The sequence below is a fragment of the Pelobates fuscus genome, chromosome 1 (genome assembly GCF_036172605.1).
Source record: "Pelobates fuscus isolate aPelFus1 chromosome 1, aPelFus1.pri, whole genome shotgun sequence".
Taxonomy (NCBI): Eukaryota; Metazoa; Chordata; class Amphibia; order Anura; family Pelobatidae; genus Pelobates; species Pelobates fuscus.
Window position 1 is genome coordinate 96,090,555 of NC_086317.1, and position 16,306 is coordinate 96,106,860.

The following is a 16,306-nucleotide window of genomic DNA, read 5'->3' on the forward strand; positions in this document are numbered from 1 at the left end:
CATATCACTTTGCTTTTGGGGGCCAGGAACAACTACCTCTGCCCCCTGTAACTCAGCCTGCCGCTGGGGAGGAAGGACTGCACCTTCGGCTCCCTGGGACACACACGGCCGCTGGGGAGGATGGACGACACCATCAGCTCCCTGGGGTACACACTGCCGCTGGGGAGGGAGGACGCTGCTCTCCTCTCCCTTCACTTCACACTGCCTTCTTGGCATATCACTTTGCTGCTGGGGGGCAGGAACAACTACCTCTGCCCCCTGTAACTCAGCCTGCCGCTGGGGAGGATGGACGACACCATCAGCTCCCTGGGGTACACACTGCCGCTGGGGAGGATGGACGACACCATCAGCTCCCTGGGGTACACACTGCCGTTGGGGATCTGGGCCGACTGCCCAGCATCCCTGTAGGGCCGGTAGAGAGACCTCGGTCCCATCTCCACCTGCCTGCTGGGGGCCTTTCCAGTACCACTCCATGCAGTCCTCTACTTTGGGTTTCTCTGGTTTGTGTTGGAGGACGATATCGGCTACCTCATCTTCTTGACCATGACTCACCATTAACAGGATGAAATCGTGCTCGAGATCACGTGACCTCTGGTTCTCTTCAAGCAGTTGCTGTATAGCTGCATCAACAATCACCTTCAGGGGATTCGGGCCATATTTGGCTATTCTCCTCATTACCTCAGTAGCAAACTCTACGCCTTCATATCGATAGAACATGACTGCTGGTGGGGACGCTGTACGAGTACTGGCGTTGCCCTTACTTTGTAATCCAGGAATGGTGTTGTCTGTAGCTGTCCCTCTGGTTGTAGGAACGATCCCGCCGCTTGCCACCAATTGTAACAGACCGTTTCAGCATAAAAGGGGATAAAATCCGTTTAGGCGATAATCCCCTTTCCTAGAGACAGGCACAGCTACTGCAGAACACCAAACTCCCGATCTGGATACGAAATAACACTCCGAACTGGAACAGCTGAACAAGAAAAGCATACAATCCGCTTACACTCTTGGCAGTCAGCTTACAATCCAATTCCCCCCAAGAACGAGACGACACTTCATTTTGAGGGTTAAGCAGGAACAACAGACTGGCTCATCCAGCCTGGCTTTTATTACAAACAAGTACATACAGGACACTCCCAGGGGGAGGATGAAATTAACCAATCACAGGGATGTACCTCCCACACATTTCCTCCCCTTAGATTAGCACTTAATATAATTATACCGTACACCCTTTTCCCCAATTCTTGGATGTACCCCAAATACATATGCTACACCTCCAAAACAGGTATCCCCTGATAGCCCTTATTCAGGGGGACAACATATTCAAGAATCAGGTCATTCGGATGAATGGTTCGGGAGATATGAGGTTCCAAAGATTTGACCGACCGCATGGGTAAAGTATCCGAAAACAGTTCCATGCATTTTGGCCCTGCGGTCGGTCACAAACAAGTGAATGAAACAGACGAATTGCTGGTGTTATAGAGACTAAGGGGGATTCGCATGAATCCCCTAGTTTGTACGTTTCTTTCTACCGAACGGCGGGCCGTTCGGTAGTTTCCCCACGAAATCCTGGAAGTCTGGAGGTCTCAGCGGTGTTTGCCTAGTCGAGTGTCCGATTTCAGTTCCAGACACTCGACGGCAAAACACCGCTGTTCGGTAGTTTAAGATGGCCGCCGCCACGTGTTTGTTTCCCGAATGGCAGCCACCCAGAGGACAAAGAATACATTACATGGATTGCCAATTACCTGTTTGCAACATTGTTGCAAACGGTAATTGGAGGCACACTTATTCCTGGGTGGTCTGGTTGTTCGGTAGTTTCACTCAATATAATGAATGGAGTGATTCTACCGAACGATCAGATGAATGCTGCATATATATCACCCAGGTTAACTGCATACAAAAATACATACATGCCATTAAAGTATTAAAGGCAGGATTACTGTAATACGCTCCACAGTCTTAAAGGGACAGTAGTCCCAAAAGTCCCAATCTGTTCATAGATGCTTTTAAAAGGGCCGGTAGCAGCAATATACATTATTACATGCCCAAATATAGTTTTTCCAGTACAATATGTCCAGGGGCCATAGTCGCAGGGCAGGAGGCTAGCAACCAGGCTTCTCCAGTTCACAGTGGCGAAGTTGGTTTCGCCACAGTTGTCCTTTTTGATGCCCTACTCTACTTGCCTCCTCCTCCGACCCCAATACTACTAAGTAAGAAGTTCCCTTGGGCACCAGTGATAGACTGAGAGTGTCAGCTGATGCCTTGAACCTATCACCTGCCACCCTATAAGAGGAATGCTTTTGATAATGGTATAACCCCATAAGGTAAGTATGACAATGCCCAGGATCTCCAGACCCCATAATGACTTCATTGAAATTAAGCTGTCATGGGGGTTGGAGTGGTCCTTTAGTGCCACTTGTGGATTACTTACTACATGGTGAGTTGTATTTCATTGAAATCACAATAAAAAAGTAGTCACAAAATTTTTTGAAAAAAGTAGGTATTTTGCCAAAGACAGACTATACTTTGTCAGTCTTTTTTTCTAGTGCACTGGTTTTAGTTCAATTCTATACATCTAATGAAAAATGTGTTCTACTATTCATTAAAGGAAGATGTGTTAGGACATTAGTTAAAACAAAATGAAACAAATAAAATAAATTGGCACAAAAAATCTTCTTTTTACATGGACTTTGCTAAGGCATAGCAAACAAACCATTTTCTGTATATATTGCTGTTTAGAGCTAACTAAAACATTAAATTAGGTACATTTACAGAATTTTAACTGTTGATTCATTTGCTCAACCTTTACAGAAATACTGGAAGCGTAACTATTGTTTATAATTGTTATACTTTCTATGTCTTTGCAATATATCAGATAGTGTCTGAACCACTAGCATACAAATATTTGTTCTATTTAGCTGACTAAAATTTGTCAAACATCCTGCTTATGGATATTAGCAGGGAATCATATGGTGTCATACAAATACTAACACAATGTGAAAAGAAACTTGCTTATGGGAGGAGGGAAAACGGGCTAGCCATTTCTAGGTCAGGTACTGATTGGGACAGAATTTTATTTATAAAATATTTTATTAGGATGCATACATTGAGATTTCTCTTGTTTTCAAGTATGTCCTGGGTCCACAAAACATTGCATTGTTACAATAGGATACAATATTACAAACATACAATATACAAACTATATATACATATACACACACACATATATAAATCTAATACATAACAGGTAATAAATATATTCAACCATGACAGGTGCATTCTGTGCTGAGGCATATAGATCTCTTCAAAGATTTTAGACTGAATGAAGATTTGACTTTGTCCCTGAGGTTATTCCATAATTGTGGTGCTCTGTAGGAAAAGGAGGATCTTTATTTTTGTATTGCGGTATGCTAAATATTGTGCTAGTATTGGATCGGAGGTTATAGGAGGTGGGAACAGCTGGGGAGAGCATTCTCCTCAGGTAGGGTGGGAGATTCCCAGAAATGCTTTTATGCACAAGGCTGGAAAGATGAAGATTGCGTTGGAATTCCAGCAACAGCCAGTTTAGGTCTTTTAACATGTCACAGTGGTGGGTAAAGTAATTACATTCTAGTACTAAGTGGCAGAATGAATTATATAACGTATTACGTTTATTAAGGTGGGTTTGCTGTGTGGGTGCATACACTACATCCCCATAATCAATGACCGGCATTAGCATCTGTTGCACTATCTGTTTCCTTACTGTAGGGCTTAGACAGGATTTGTTTCTGTTCAGGGCACCTAGTTTTGGGTAAAGTTTTGAAGAGATTTTTTCAATGCGAAGGCCAAAGGATAGATTGGGGTCTAGCAACATTCCTAGATATTTAAAAGAGCAGACTGCTGTCAGTGTGCTATTTGAATTTGTTCTGATACACACAGTTGTTGATTTTGTAGTTTATCCAATTTAGGTACAGTTCCAAAGATCATTGTAATGGTTTTGTCAGTGTTTAAGAAGAGCTTGTTATCCACTATCCACTTTTCTACCTCTGTGAATTGATTTAGGAGCACAGCCTCAAATTGCTGTAGCTTGGGTTTACTTGCGTAGATTACGAAGATTACGAAGATTTATAGATTTGGTTACAAAGACCAGCTGGTCTATTTATTTTATTCATATATTGTTCAGTAAATGTTTCTTTTATAATTTCTGAAGCTACTTAGTCAGGCCCTAATTTGCATATGAATTGGAAAATTGAGTTATCAGCTGTTTTTTCGTCTTTTTTTTTCTCTTTTCTCTTTTCTTTCTTTTTTTCTGATTTCAACTCAACAATAAGGAGGAGCATCGTCCCAATTGTCCAATTACCGACCAGGATAGCGCATCTTTATAAAAGGGCTGATTTCTATTAAATTCTGGAATGCTACATTGCATCAAAGAAGGGACAGACACTTTAACACAATTTCTAGGTCATTTTCAATGTTTTACTCAATGTAAATTTCATAAAAGTGTGGGTTCCCTTTTAAATGTACTCAGACTTAACATTATCCACAATGAACACTATCCACATATTATTAAAAACACTAACAAAAATATGTTGCCACTATATAAACAAAAATGGTGCTAGATTTATGTCTTTACAAAATGCGTTGTAAAATATATTTAACTTTCTCAAACAGATCTAACTAAACTAAGTTTCGAGACTCTATCTTTGTCTACCAGGCACAGATAGGAAGTGGTGGGTAGATAAAATAGATACTATAAAAATAGCTCCGCTTAAAAACAAAATGCGTTTTTATGACATTTTACTCCTTTAAAGTGTCTTCACGTGCGAATGAACGTGCAAGTTAATATTAGATGTACCAGGGCAGGTTCAAAGCTTCCTCTAAATGTGTTATTTATGAACAGCAGAAGCAACAATCTCTGCTTCCTTATGAATCAGAAAGATTGAGAGTGATGGAGGAACCATGGGATTACCCATATACTACATCTTCCCAGATATAACATACAGAGTTATGCACTCAGGAATTCTAGGTGTATTTCAAATATGATATAATAGTATATATCTCTGTGAGTGTTAATTCCTGGAACACGGAACCAGTCCTAGCTCCTTCCCCCATACTATTTATAGACCCACATATTTAAATGCTTCCTAAATAGGCAACAATGTAAACAAAAACTCTGTACTTAAAGCCACTTAGAACAATAGCCACTTAGAACACTTCATCTCATTAAAATGGTCTAGGTGCAGTGTTCCTGTCCATTTAACCCTGCAATGTAAACACTGCACTGAGTGAGTAAAGCTTTCCTATGGGAATGTTTGAATGCCCGCGCGACAGTCTCTGCACATGCGCATTACGTCCTCTATGAGGAGTTTAAAAAAAATGGTTTTAGCCCACTAGAGGCACTTCCTGTTCCCCTAATGGAGTTTTACTTCATGAAACGACGTTGGACATCCTCAAACTGATTTCCTATGGGTAAGCTTTAATGCGCGCTCGTCCAATTGCTGTGATGTTGCTGGAGGAGGAGAAAGAGTCAGTGCTAGAATTAAAGTAGAGAAAAAAATGGGTCGCAAGAGTATTCTGAGAACGGACAGCAGCTGAAATAGCCTGCCCTTCGGTGGGTCCCCGCTCAGAACTCAAGCTGGTTTTAGCTCATCTTGTGCCATTACAGAGAGAACATATCTGAAGCATATCAGACTGGTCCCACCCATACGGGCAGTCCAGATCCGAAATGCCAGCAAGTTCTCTCTGCACAAGAGACACAGCAACCCCAGACGATCGTTTCAACCTTATTAGGCATCATCAGTGAGGCATAGCTGCTATCTCTCTAGGCACCGTGAGCAAGGGGTCCACGTCTGGATTACCCTTTAAACTTATGGAGAGAAAAAAACAGGTCGCAAGAGTATTCTGAGAACGGACAGCAGCTGAAATAGCCTGCCCTTCGGTGGGTCCCCACTCAGAACTCAAGCTGGTTTTAGCTCATCTTGTGCCATTACAGAGAGAACATATCTGAAGCATATCAGACTGGTCCCACCCATACGGGCAGTCTAGATCCGAAATGCCAGCAAGTTTTCTCTGCACGAGAGACACAGCAACCCCAGACGATCGTTTCAACCTTATTAGGCATCATCAGTGAGGCATAGCTGATATCTCTCTAGGCACCGTGAGCGAGGGGTCCACGTCTGGATTACCCTTTAAACTTATGGAGAGAAAAAAACGGGTCGCAAGAGTATTCTGAGAACGGACAGCAGCTGAAATAACCTGCCCTTCGGTGGGTCCCCGCTCAGAACTCAAGCTGGTTTTAGCTCATCGTGTGCCATTACAGAGAGAACATATCTGAAGCATATCAGACTGGTCCCACCCATACGGGCAGTCCAGATCCGAAATGCCAGCAAGTGAGAGAACTTGCTGGCATTTCGGATCTGGACTGCCCGTATGGGTGGGACCAGTCTGATATGCTTCAGATATGTTCTCTCTGTAATGGCACAAGATGAGCTAAAACCAGCAAGAGTTCTGAGTGGGGACCCACCGAAGGGCAGGTTATTTCAGCTGCTGTCCGTTCTCAGACTACTCTTGCGACCCGTTTTTTTCTCTAGAATTAAAGTAACTAAACAAAAAAAGTTTTAACCCTTTACACATCGGACATTAGGGGGGACCTAATAATTTAGGGAAAGGGACACTGTAGCGTTAGGAATGCAGATTTATGGTATGAAACATATGGTCTGTAGTTGAGTCATGCTGAAACCATCTGCAATTATTAGACCACATATTTGTATTTTATTAAGAGGAGATTAATTATTGGGCCCTAGGAACCCCAATATGAGTCTTGTTTGTGGGAGAGTTTAGTTTTCCTCTTTGACATGGATCATCCATTTATCAGTTTAGCGCACAGCACAATACCGGTCGGTAGAAATACACAATGGCACATAGAATTTTACTGTAAATTTGCAGTCATAGCACAAACAGGTTTATTCACTAAAATGAGAATTCAAAGTGAATTCAAACTAAATTTCAAATATAAGGAGCTGGAAGCACCGCTGAATTAGAAAACTGCTTTAGCTCAGACTTACATTTTAAATTCACTTGGAATTCACCTTGTTCACCTTATTGATTGGCCCTGAAAATTAGTTTTTGTGGCCACACAAAACTTGCTTTCAGGAAGCAGACATTTATTGTAATGACTGGTTTGATATAGGATCTCCTATGAAACTCCTTTCATTAAAGGACCACTCTAGTGCCAGGAAAGCATTCTCGTTTTCCTGGCACTAGAGTGCCCTGAGGGTGCCCCCACCCTCAGGGACCCACTCCCGCCCGGCTCTGGAAAGGGGAAAGGGGTAAAAACTTACCTTTTTCCAGCGCTGGGCGGGGAGCTCTCCTCCTCCTCTCCGCCTCCGTTCCTCCCCGTCGGCTGAATGCGCACGCGCGGCAAGAGCTGCGCGCGCATTCAGCCGGTCACATAGGAAAGCATTCATAATGCTTTCCTATGGACGCTTGCGTGCTCTCACTGTGATTTTCACAGTGAGAATCACGCAAGCGCCTCTAGCGGCTGTCAGTGAGACAGCCACTAGAGGATTAGGGGGAAGGCTTAACTAATTGATAAACATAGCAGTTTCTCTGAAACTGCTATGTTTATAAAACAATTAGTTAACCCTAGCTGGACCTGACACCCAGACCACTTCATTAAGCTGAAGTGGTCTGGGTGCCTAGAGTGGTCCTTTAATAGATTGTAGGCCATTTGTATGGGTTTGACAAAATACTTAAAAAATAGCATCAGCAGGATATTGTCAATAATAGATCGCTATATTGAATAATGTTGAATACTGTAGACATGGTTATAATACTGCCCCAAGTGCAAGTTCAATTGTTAAAACACTAGACATTGCAGTTCTCTGAGCTAAAATGTGCAAGAGAACTGTTGAAAATGCAATTAAACAGATTGTAGAAAACTTCTAACAAGCAAAAGCTTCATAGTTTGCCCCAACTACTCATTGTAGCGGAGAGCTGATTTCTCACAGCTTAACTCCACCAATATATCCAGAGGATGCAGGAACAAGTAGTAAATCCCAGAGCATATCCAGCACAGTCAGCAATACAATCCAGCAATATCCCATCACATTTCCCAATAACTGGACGACACACAGTATCAGGAGTAGAACTTAACTTTTAATCACACAACCCCTGCTTTTATGCAATGCTCCCATGCAGGTGAGCCACCCACAATAATTAGTACATTAACCAATAAAGTACAAGGTACAACCCACACATCTCCTCCCATCAGCTTATCTGTTAACAGAATTAAAATGTACATATTTTTCTGCAACTTCTAGATGTAGCCCAAATACATAGGGTACACTCCTAAATGTGGTATCCCCTGATAGCCCTGATCTGGGTGAATAACATATTCAAAAATCACCCAGATCGGACCAGGGGTTTGGGAGTTATGGGGTTTAAAAGTTAGGTGGATTTCCCTTTAGTTCCACTGAAGCACGGCTCTCCAGCCCAAACTTTCCAGCCCAAAACCAGTTCCAACTAGTCTGGCAGTGTGCCTGGGACAACGCCCTGCTGGAGAACAATGGGACAGGAAACGGGGGAGGGATACACCTTCCTATACACAATCTATACACAGTCTAATAGAAGTCCATACACTGTGCGTAAAGGGCCAGTAGCCACATAATAAAAATCCATCATGCCCAAATACTGTCTTTAAAGGGCAATACCCACAGGCAGTGGCGGCTCTAGACTTGGCGAGGCCTTAGGCGAAACTCATACATGAGGCCCCCACTAACACCATTATTGGAAATAAATTGCAGTTGACTTGTGTGTGTATAAGAAGCTGTAGATATATTGAAGGGGAACTTGCAGTACTGGATATACAGAACTAGTCTTTGTATACATCGTTGCATTGTCTACCTGTGTGTGCCTTAGAGTGTGTGTCTGGCACTGGCAGTGAGTATCTTTGTATATGTATGTATGTTTCTCTGAGCATGTGTATGTTTGTGTACTGCCTGTGGCCTTTGGCATTAAGTTCATGGCGACGCTATGTTTTATGACCGTGTGTAGAATGATTGCCTTTAGGGGGTGACAGGGTGAGTAAAGGAGTAACTGTGGCAGGGTGAGTGTAAAAGAGCAGGAGGGTGCCAGAGTGTGGAGAGTGGTGCCTGTTTGTTTAGAGGAAGAGATAGTGTGTTTGGAGGTAGGTGACAGTGTGTGCGGAGAGAGGTGACAGAGTGTGTGGGGAAAATGACATAGTGTAGGGAGGTGGCATAGTGTGAGGGGGTGGCATAGTGTGAGGGGGTGACAGAGTAAGAAGGGGTTGACATTAGTGTGAAAGGGTTACATTAGTGTAAGGGGTGTGACAGAGTAAGAGGGAAGAGACAGAGGGGGGGACAGCATGAGAGGGAGGGTGACAGAGAGGGGGGGTTGACAGAGTAAGAGGGGGCGACAGAGTGTGAGGGGGAAACCTAGTGTGAAGGGTGGAGACCTAGTGTGAGGTGGGGAGACCTAGTGTGAGAGGGAGGGTGACATAGTGTAGGGGGGGTGACATAGTGTAGGGGGGTGACATAGTGTTAGGGGGGTGACAGGGTGAGAGGGGGGTGACAGGGTGAGGTGGGGTGACAGGGTGAGGTGGGGTGACAGTGTGTGGGGAGTGACAGGGTAAGGTTACAGCACACCCCCCTTACATAGTGTGGGGGTCACAGGGTGGCAGGGTGAGGGGGGGTGACAGGGTGAGGAGGGGGTGACAGGGTGAAGGGGGTGACAGGGTGAGATAGCGTGAGGAGGGGGTGACAGGGTGAAGTGGCTGGGTTAGGGGGTGGTGACAGGGTGAAGTGACAGGGTGAAGTGGCAGGGTGAGGGGGGTGACAGGGTGAGATAGGGTGAGGAGGGGTGACAGGGTGAGATAGGGTAAGGAGGGGGTGACAGGGTGAAGTGGCAGGGTGAGGGGGTGACAGGGTGAAGTAGCAGGGTGAGGGGGTGACAGGGTGAAGTGGCAGGGTGAGGGGGTGACAGGGTGAAGTAGCAGGGTGAGGGGGTGACAGGGTGAAGTGGCAGGGTGAGGGGGTGACAGGGTGAAGTAGCAGGGTGAGGGGGGTGACAGGATGAAGTGGCAGGGTGAGGGGGTGACAGGATGAAGTAGCAGGGTGAGGGGGGTGACAGGATGAAGTGGCAGAGTGAGGGGGGGTGACAGGGTCAAGTGGCAGGGTAAGGGGGGGTGATAGGGTGAGATAGGGTGAGGAGGGGGTGACAGGGTGAAGTGGCAGGGTGAGGGGGGTGACAGGGTGAAGTGGCAGGGTGAGGGGGTTGACAGGGTGAGATAGGGTGAGGAGGGGGTGACAGGGTGAAGTGGCAGGGGGAGGAGGGGGTGACAGGGTGAAGTGGCAGGGTGAGGGGGGTGACAGGGTGAGGTGGCAGGGTGAGGGGGTGACAGGGTGAAGTGGCAGGGTGAGGGGGGGTGACAGGGTGAGATAGGGTGAGGAGGGGGTGACAGGGTGAGGAGGGGGTGACAGGGTGAGATAGGGTGAGGAGGGGGTGACAGGGTGAAGTGGCAGGGTGAGGGAGGTGACAGAGTGAAGTGGCAGGGTGAAGGGGGGTGACAGGGTGAGATAGGGTGAGGAGGGGGTGACAGGGTGAGATAGGGTGAGGAGGGGGTGACAGGGTGAAGTGGCAGGGTGAGAGGGGTGACAGGGTGAAGTGGCAGGGTGAGGGGGGTGACAGGGTGAGATAGGGTGAGGGGGGAGACAGGGTGAGATAGGGTGAGGAGGGGTTGACAGGGTGAAGTGGCAGGGTGAGGGGGGGGTGACAGGGTGAGGGGGGTCAAAATGTACCTTTTTCCCTGGTGGTCCGGTGGGGTCAATCTGTCCCTGGTGGTCCAGTGGACTTTCCGGTCTGCAGCTCCGCCAGATGCAGAGCTGCAGACCACATGGGGAATATCTTGCGATCTCTATTCAGAGCGTTGCCGTGGTAACCCGCGACAACGCTCTGATTGGCTGGAGATCGCAAGACCTCAGTCTGCAGCTCACACCAGGCGGAGCTGCAGACTGAGGCTGGCTCTCTCCCCGGGCGGACTGAAAGGAGGGGCCTCGCACCCGGCGGCACAAAGGGCAAGCCGCCAGGCCCCCTCCTGTGTCGGGTCCTCAGTCATAGACCAAGAACCCGACATGTCAGTCTCCCCTCAGGCGATTTAGGCGGCCGCGAGGCCCCTGACTACGCGAGGCCTTAGGCGGCCGCCTAAATCGCCTAATTAGAGAGCCGCTGGGCAGGAGGTGAGCCATCAGCCCCCTCCAGGAAACTGGGGCGTACTCTGGTATAGGACCCAGTCCGCAACACTCATAAGGATGATAGTATTATTATTTTATTATTTATATAGCGCCATCAGATTCCATAGTGCTGTACAATATGCCACTTAAGCAACAGTTTGACGTTTTATACAATAGTGATGCTTAATATTTAGACTCACTACTGACCTCCTCTGGTACATAATAATAGCTGTTCATTTTGTAACTGGAATCACAAAAACTATTAGATCATTATAATTGCAGTATATATCACTGTAACATAGTTATGAATTTTGTCTTGCTCTCTTTAGAATATTTTATATTTAATTTCTTCATTCCCCTTTAAATTTCTCTGCATACACTTTGTCTAGTTTAGAATAAACCCAGACAAACTGGTATCCTATTCTTAAAATGCCTTCAACATTGCAAGTTGTCGAACTCGCTTATGCACTAAACAATGATTTTAAATCTCACAGATTGTAGTAGTTTTATTTAAAAACACCTCACCTAGGCAAAAACTAATGGGGGTTTAGTTACATTATATGATCATACATTGCATAAGCCTGCCACACCGTCAATGTACCCCATTCTTGGCAGGTCCTACTCTAGCCGCCGAATGCCTGCTCTTATGAGATTAATCCACTTACTTGGGAAATACTTCCTCCTGGGACTCTCTGCAGGTCAAGGCTAAATAGGAATGAGACACCTGTGACAGGGAAGGGTGCAAAACCAAGGGCCACGTTGGCCTGGACTCCCAAATATATAAATGAAAAAAAGAGGGCTGCACTCACCTGAACATGCATACATTATAGGGTGCTGGTGGGGCCAATAAATACAACATACAAAATACACAATCCAGCGCACTCGCTGATTCACTAAACAATGATTTCAAATCTCACAGATTGTAATAGTTTTATTTAGAAACACTATATATATATATATATATATATATATATATATATATATATATATATATATATAATCTCGGATACAGGAGAGAGTGCACTCTGTTTAGTGACTTGGTGCTGCCACAAAAGAAAAATGAAATACCAAAAACATGTAAAATAAGTGGGCGCTCATAGGACTTATTGAAGTTGGAAAAAATAAAAACCTTTTATTCATGTATCGTCAACGTTTCGGACCTGCCTATGGTCCTTTCTCAAGACAACATACAGTTGCAATAATATCACATATATAGCATAAACAATCTTGAGAAGATGCAAGGCCACTCTCCTCTATGGCATTGGAAAATTTGTTCCAAGATGGGTAAAACAATTCCCCATTTTGATGAAGCTGGGTCTATATTACCTACTGAGAACCCTTAAGGAGCCACCAATAATATTAGAAAATACTCAAATTACAACAGGAGTCTCTACCTCTAAATTTATGGCATAGAGATCTCAATAAAGAGTTTTAGATCAAATTCTATTTTTTTTTTTTACATCACTGTAAAGATCACTGTAAGCTCGTTTGAGCAGGGTCCTCTTCAACCTACCAATACTGTAAGTTTTCTTGTAGTTGTCCTATTTATAATTAAATCCCCCCCCCCCTCATAATATTGTAAAGCGCAACGGAATCTGTTGGAGCTATATAAATGGCAATAATAATAATTATAATAATCAGAATATTTTGTCTTTATAGAGCACAGTCATGTTCATGAAAAGGACAATTTATTTATTTTTGTATACTAAAAAGAAAATATAACTCTATAATCTTTTCATATTTTAGCTTTAGAATTGCCACTGGTGATACCTCCCAAACCTGAACTTCTCTCAAGTGGGAAAATCGGAACTTCGTTGGAATGGGGAGGTGTGTCCCAGAATAAAGTTGATGACTTTAAACAAATGATGCGCAGCAAGGTGAGTGCACCTTTTCACAACATATAACAATGATATTTCTATTATATTGCTGGTTCGGCTTTTCTACTAGACATGTGTAATTCGTTTCAGTCCAAATTTTTCTTAGGCATTTCGGCAATTCAGCCATTTGGATGCTTCTGAATTTCGGAAGTGCCGAATTGCCGAAGTGCAGAATGGAACCGAAGTGCCAAAGTGCTTTGGATTTCTGAAAAGTGGCAAAACAGGAGAGGGAGGGAAAATTAAGGGAATGATGACAGGAATCTAACCCTAGCACTAGCCAGTTTGTGGGCAGCCCAGATAATGTATATTGAGCAGAAGAGGTCCATCTAATATGTGGCAATAAGTAGGAAAAAAGACAAAAGAGAGGAAACAATACAAATAAGGGGGATTGTGTTTAGGGACAGAAGCTATCTGAAAAGCTGCTAATGCCTTTGCAGAGTTAAACCTGAATTTCTAACATTATATTAGAAACTGCCTAGTTGAAGCACATTAAGGCCTAAAGGTACACTCCGGTCACCATTACAACTTCATTTAAATTAAGTTGTTATGATGCCAGGAGGCCCCCAGGTACACTCAGACCTTAAGAAACTAAACCGTTCTCAAATGTGCGTACCTTTTTTATAAATGGGGAGATACTGATTGGCTTAGAGTGTCAGCTGACTGCTCAAGACAATCAGCCACGCCCTTGCCTGGCGGCACTCGCGTTTCCTGTAACTAAGATTCAGAAGGGAGATGCCTCCTGGGGAGATCGGCACTAGATGCAACCTGTAGGGTTAATCCATTCCAGAATGGTTTAACCTCTTATGGTAAGAGTTCCACTGGGGGCCTTCTGGCACCATACCCTTCATTTAGATGAAGTTGCTATGGTGACTGGAGTATCTCTTTAACTGTGTGGCCTAGTTATACTGAGTGCTTATAATTACCATGTTGGGCCCCTACATTTTTCAGGTGAACTAAGATGTATCATGCTTAGCATTTTTAAATTTTGTCTTGTATCATGGTTTGTTTTCATATTTTCTTGAACTATACATATATGTGCATATAATAAGCTTTTAAATAGTTTTATTTTACTTAAAAATTTATATTTTTTTCTCTTTTTTTTTCTTCCTTGTTTGCTTTGTCAGTGTTACAGTATATAGTGTAAATTTTGAGATTCTGTACATTCGTTCTGTCCCTGGACGGTGGCCCTGGCACATGAGTGCAACGGCCATTCAATTCAGATAGCCTATGTGTGACATGTTTGTCCTAATGCTTTACTAGATCCTGAAATGTACAGTTTAGATATTTGTAGAGTCATTCTTTATTACCCAGGATGGTGTAACATACACAGCTCTTACAATACTGTGGATTATATCTACTGTGAAAGTTGATTCCAATTAATGACTTTGTTGCTCAAAATAAATTCCTGATTATTCAGTAATAACCAAAATAATTTCCCAAACACAGATGTTTACAGGATAAGTTTTTAACCACTTTGTAAATATGATCACCACATTTCCATTATAGCCCTGGAAAAAACCCTGGGAAATTTTATTGTGTGTGCATCCATGGATATATTTGTAAAAAAAAAAAAACCTCACAAAATATCTGTGGATGAAAACCATGTGAATACAAATCAAATCTCATCTGGTGAGAGTAAACAGACCACATTCACATTATATGTGCCAATAACAAAATGTTAAAGGAACAATTCAAGCACTATATAACCACTATAAATTGTTGTAGTGGTTATGGTGACATAGGTTCCCTGGTGGTCTCTGCCCATGTAAGTAATCATACGATTTGCTAACAGTTTGCAACTTATTTGGGGTTCACTGGATGCCAGTCACTTTCCCATGCGGGGCCAACTCATTGGCTGAGAGTGTCAGGTAAGATCAGAGCAGAGAGATTTCAGGTCTGAATAGAGTAGGTGACTTGCACCAAGCAGACCCCAGGTAAGTTGTCAAACTGTTAGCAAACAAGTTGACTGCTTAAATATAAAAAGAGTACCAGGGCACTTCGAGCACTGTAACTACCACTGTGGGCTGTAGTGGTTTTTCTTGGAGTTTTTGTTTAAACATTCGACAGTGGACATTTTTTTTTACATTCTTTATTTTTGGTGCATGTTGCATAATACAGATCATTTGTGGTTGCCACTTTCATGTGGTCCAAAATTCACAGTTATACAATTAACATGGCATTCAATAAGTTGCACATTTTGGTTTGGGCTGTGTGGTTATACCGGGGTGACCTATGTGTTTGTAGTGTATCTCCATAGTGAGTGTGTCTCTGTTGGGAGTGTCGAGTGAGGTTTGTCTGTAGGTGTGCCCGCTACTTTTGTTTGTGGTGTGCCATGGAGAGGTTGCTCCTTCCTGACGCTCTACGAGTCTGCTGCAGTAGTCTCCTATGCAGGGAGCAAGTGATGAGCCGCAAGACTGAGGCTATGATTGTGTGGGGTTAGTGGTCTCCATTGGAGGTGTGACCCTTGCTCTGAAGGTCGGCGTGTAAGTGGTGACCCTTGTGTGCCCCAGTGATTGCTATCCCTGTAACCTAGGGTAAGGGGGTGGGGGAGGGTGCATTAAAATGCCTCCCGGCAGGTTTACCAAACCCGTGTGTCGGGGTTCCGGGTCAGTAGAGGCTCTGGCGCCTTACTGCGGTTGTGTAAGTGGAGCGTTTCGGCAGGTATGTACATAAAAGAACTAAGGAAAATAAACGGTCAAATGAACATTGGTAGTTTAAAATGATTTTAACTTATAAGTCCCAGCAGCCTTGGCTTGCATCAATAACAGTGTGTGATGTTCTTGGGGCTCTGCGGTTGTCAGCGTCACTTCAGGTAGTAGGTCCCTGCTTCCTTCTCGGCGCTAGCGTAGATGACTCGGCATCCATTCTGGGGTGGGGGTGAGGTGTTCCTGGTACTGGAGTTCCAGCAGCGGGGATGCCCAGCGCTGTCAGCAGGGCTGGTGCGTCCGTCGGGGCCGTAGCTTTGAAGGATTGTCCGTCCTTAGTGACCCACAGGGTGTTTGGTGTTGCCCACCTATAGGTCAGGTTTTCCCCTTGTAATGCCCTTGTGAGGGGTTGCATGCTCCTACGCCATATTAAGGTAGCCCTGCTCAAGTCCTGAAAGAAGGAGATATGGCTGTTTTCAAAGTCATATGGGGATTTCCCTTTAAGCGCTGCAGTTAGGCCTAGTTTGTCGGCAACAGTTTGGCACCTGAGGATGATGTC

At 44.3% G+C, this 16,306-nt stretch overlaps 1 protein-coding gene across 1 annotated transcript in view; it reads left to right on the forward strand.

The window, feature by feature from the left end:
• Positions 1 to 16,306, forward strand: part of LOC134590658 (tyrosine-protein phosphatase non-receptor type 22-like) — a 149,539-nt gene that overhangs the window by 120,985 nt on the left and 12,248 nt on the right. Inside the window, exon 15 of the mRNA XM_063444421.1 lies at positions 12,972 to 13,102. Within this exon, the coding sequence (XP_063300491.1) occupies positions 12,972 to 13,102 (131 nt within the window). The remainder of the gene's footprint in view (positions 1 to 12,971; positions 13,103 to 16,306) is intronic.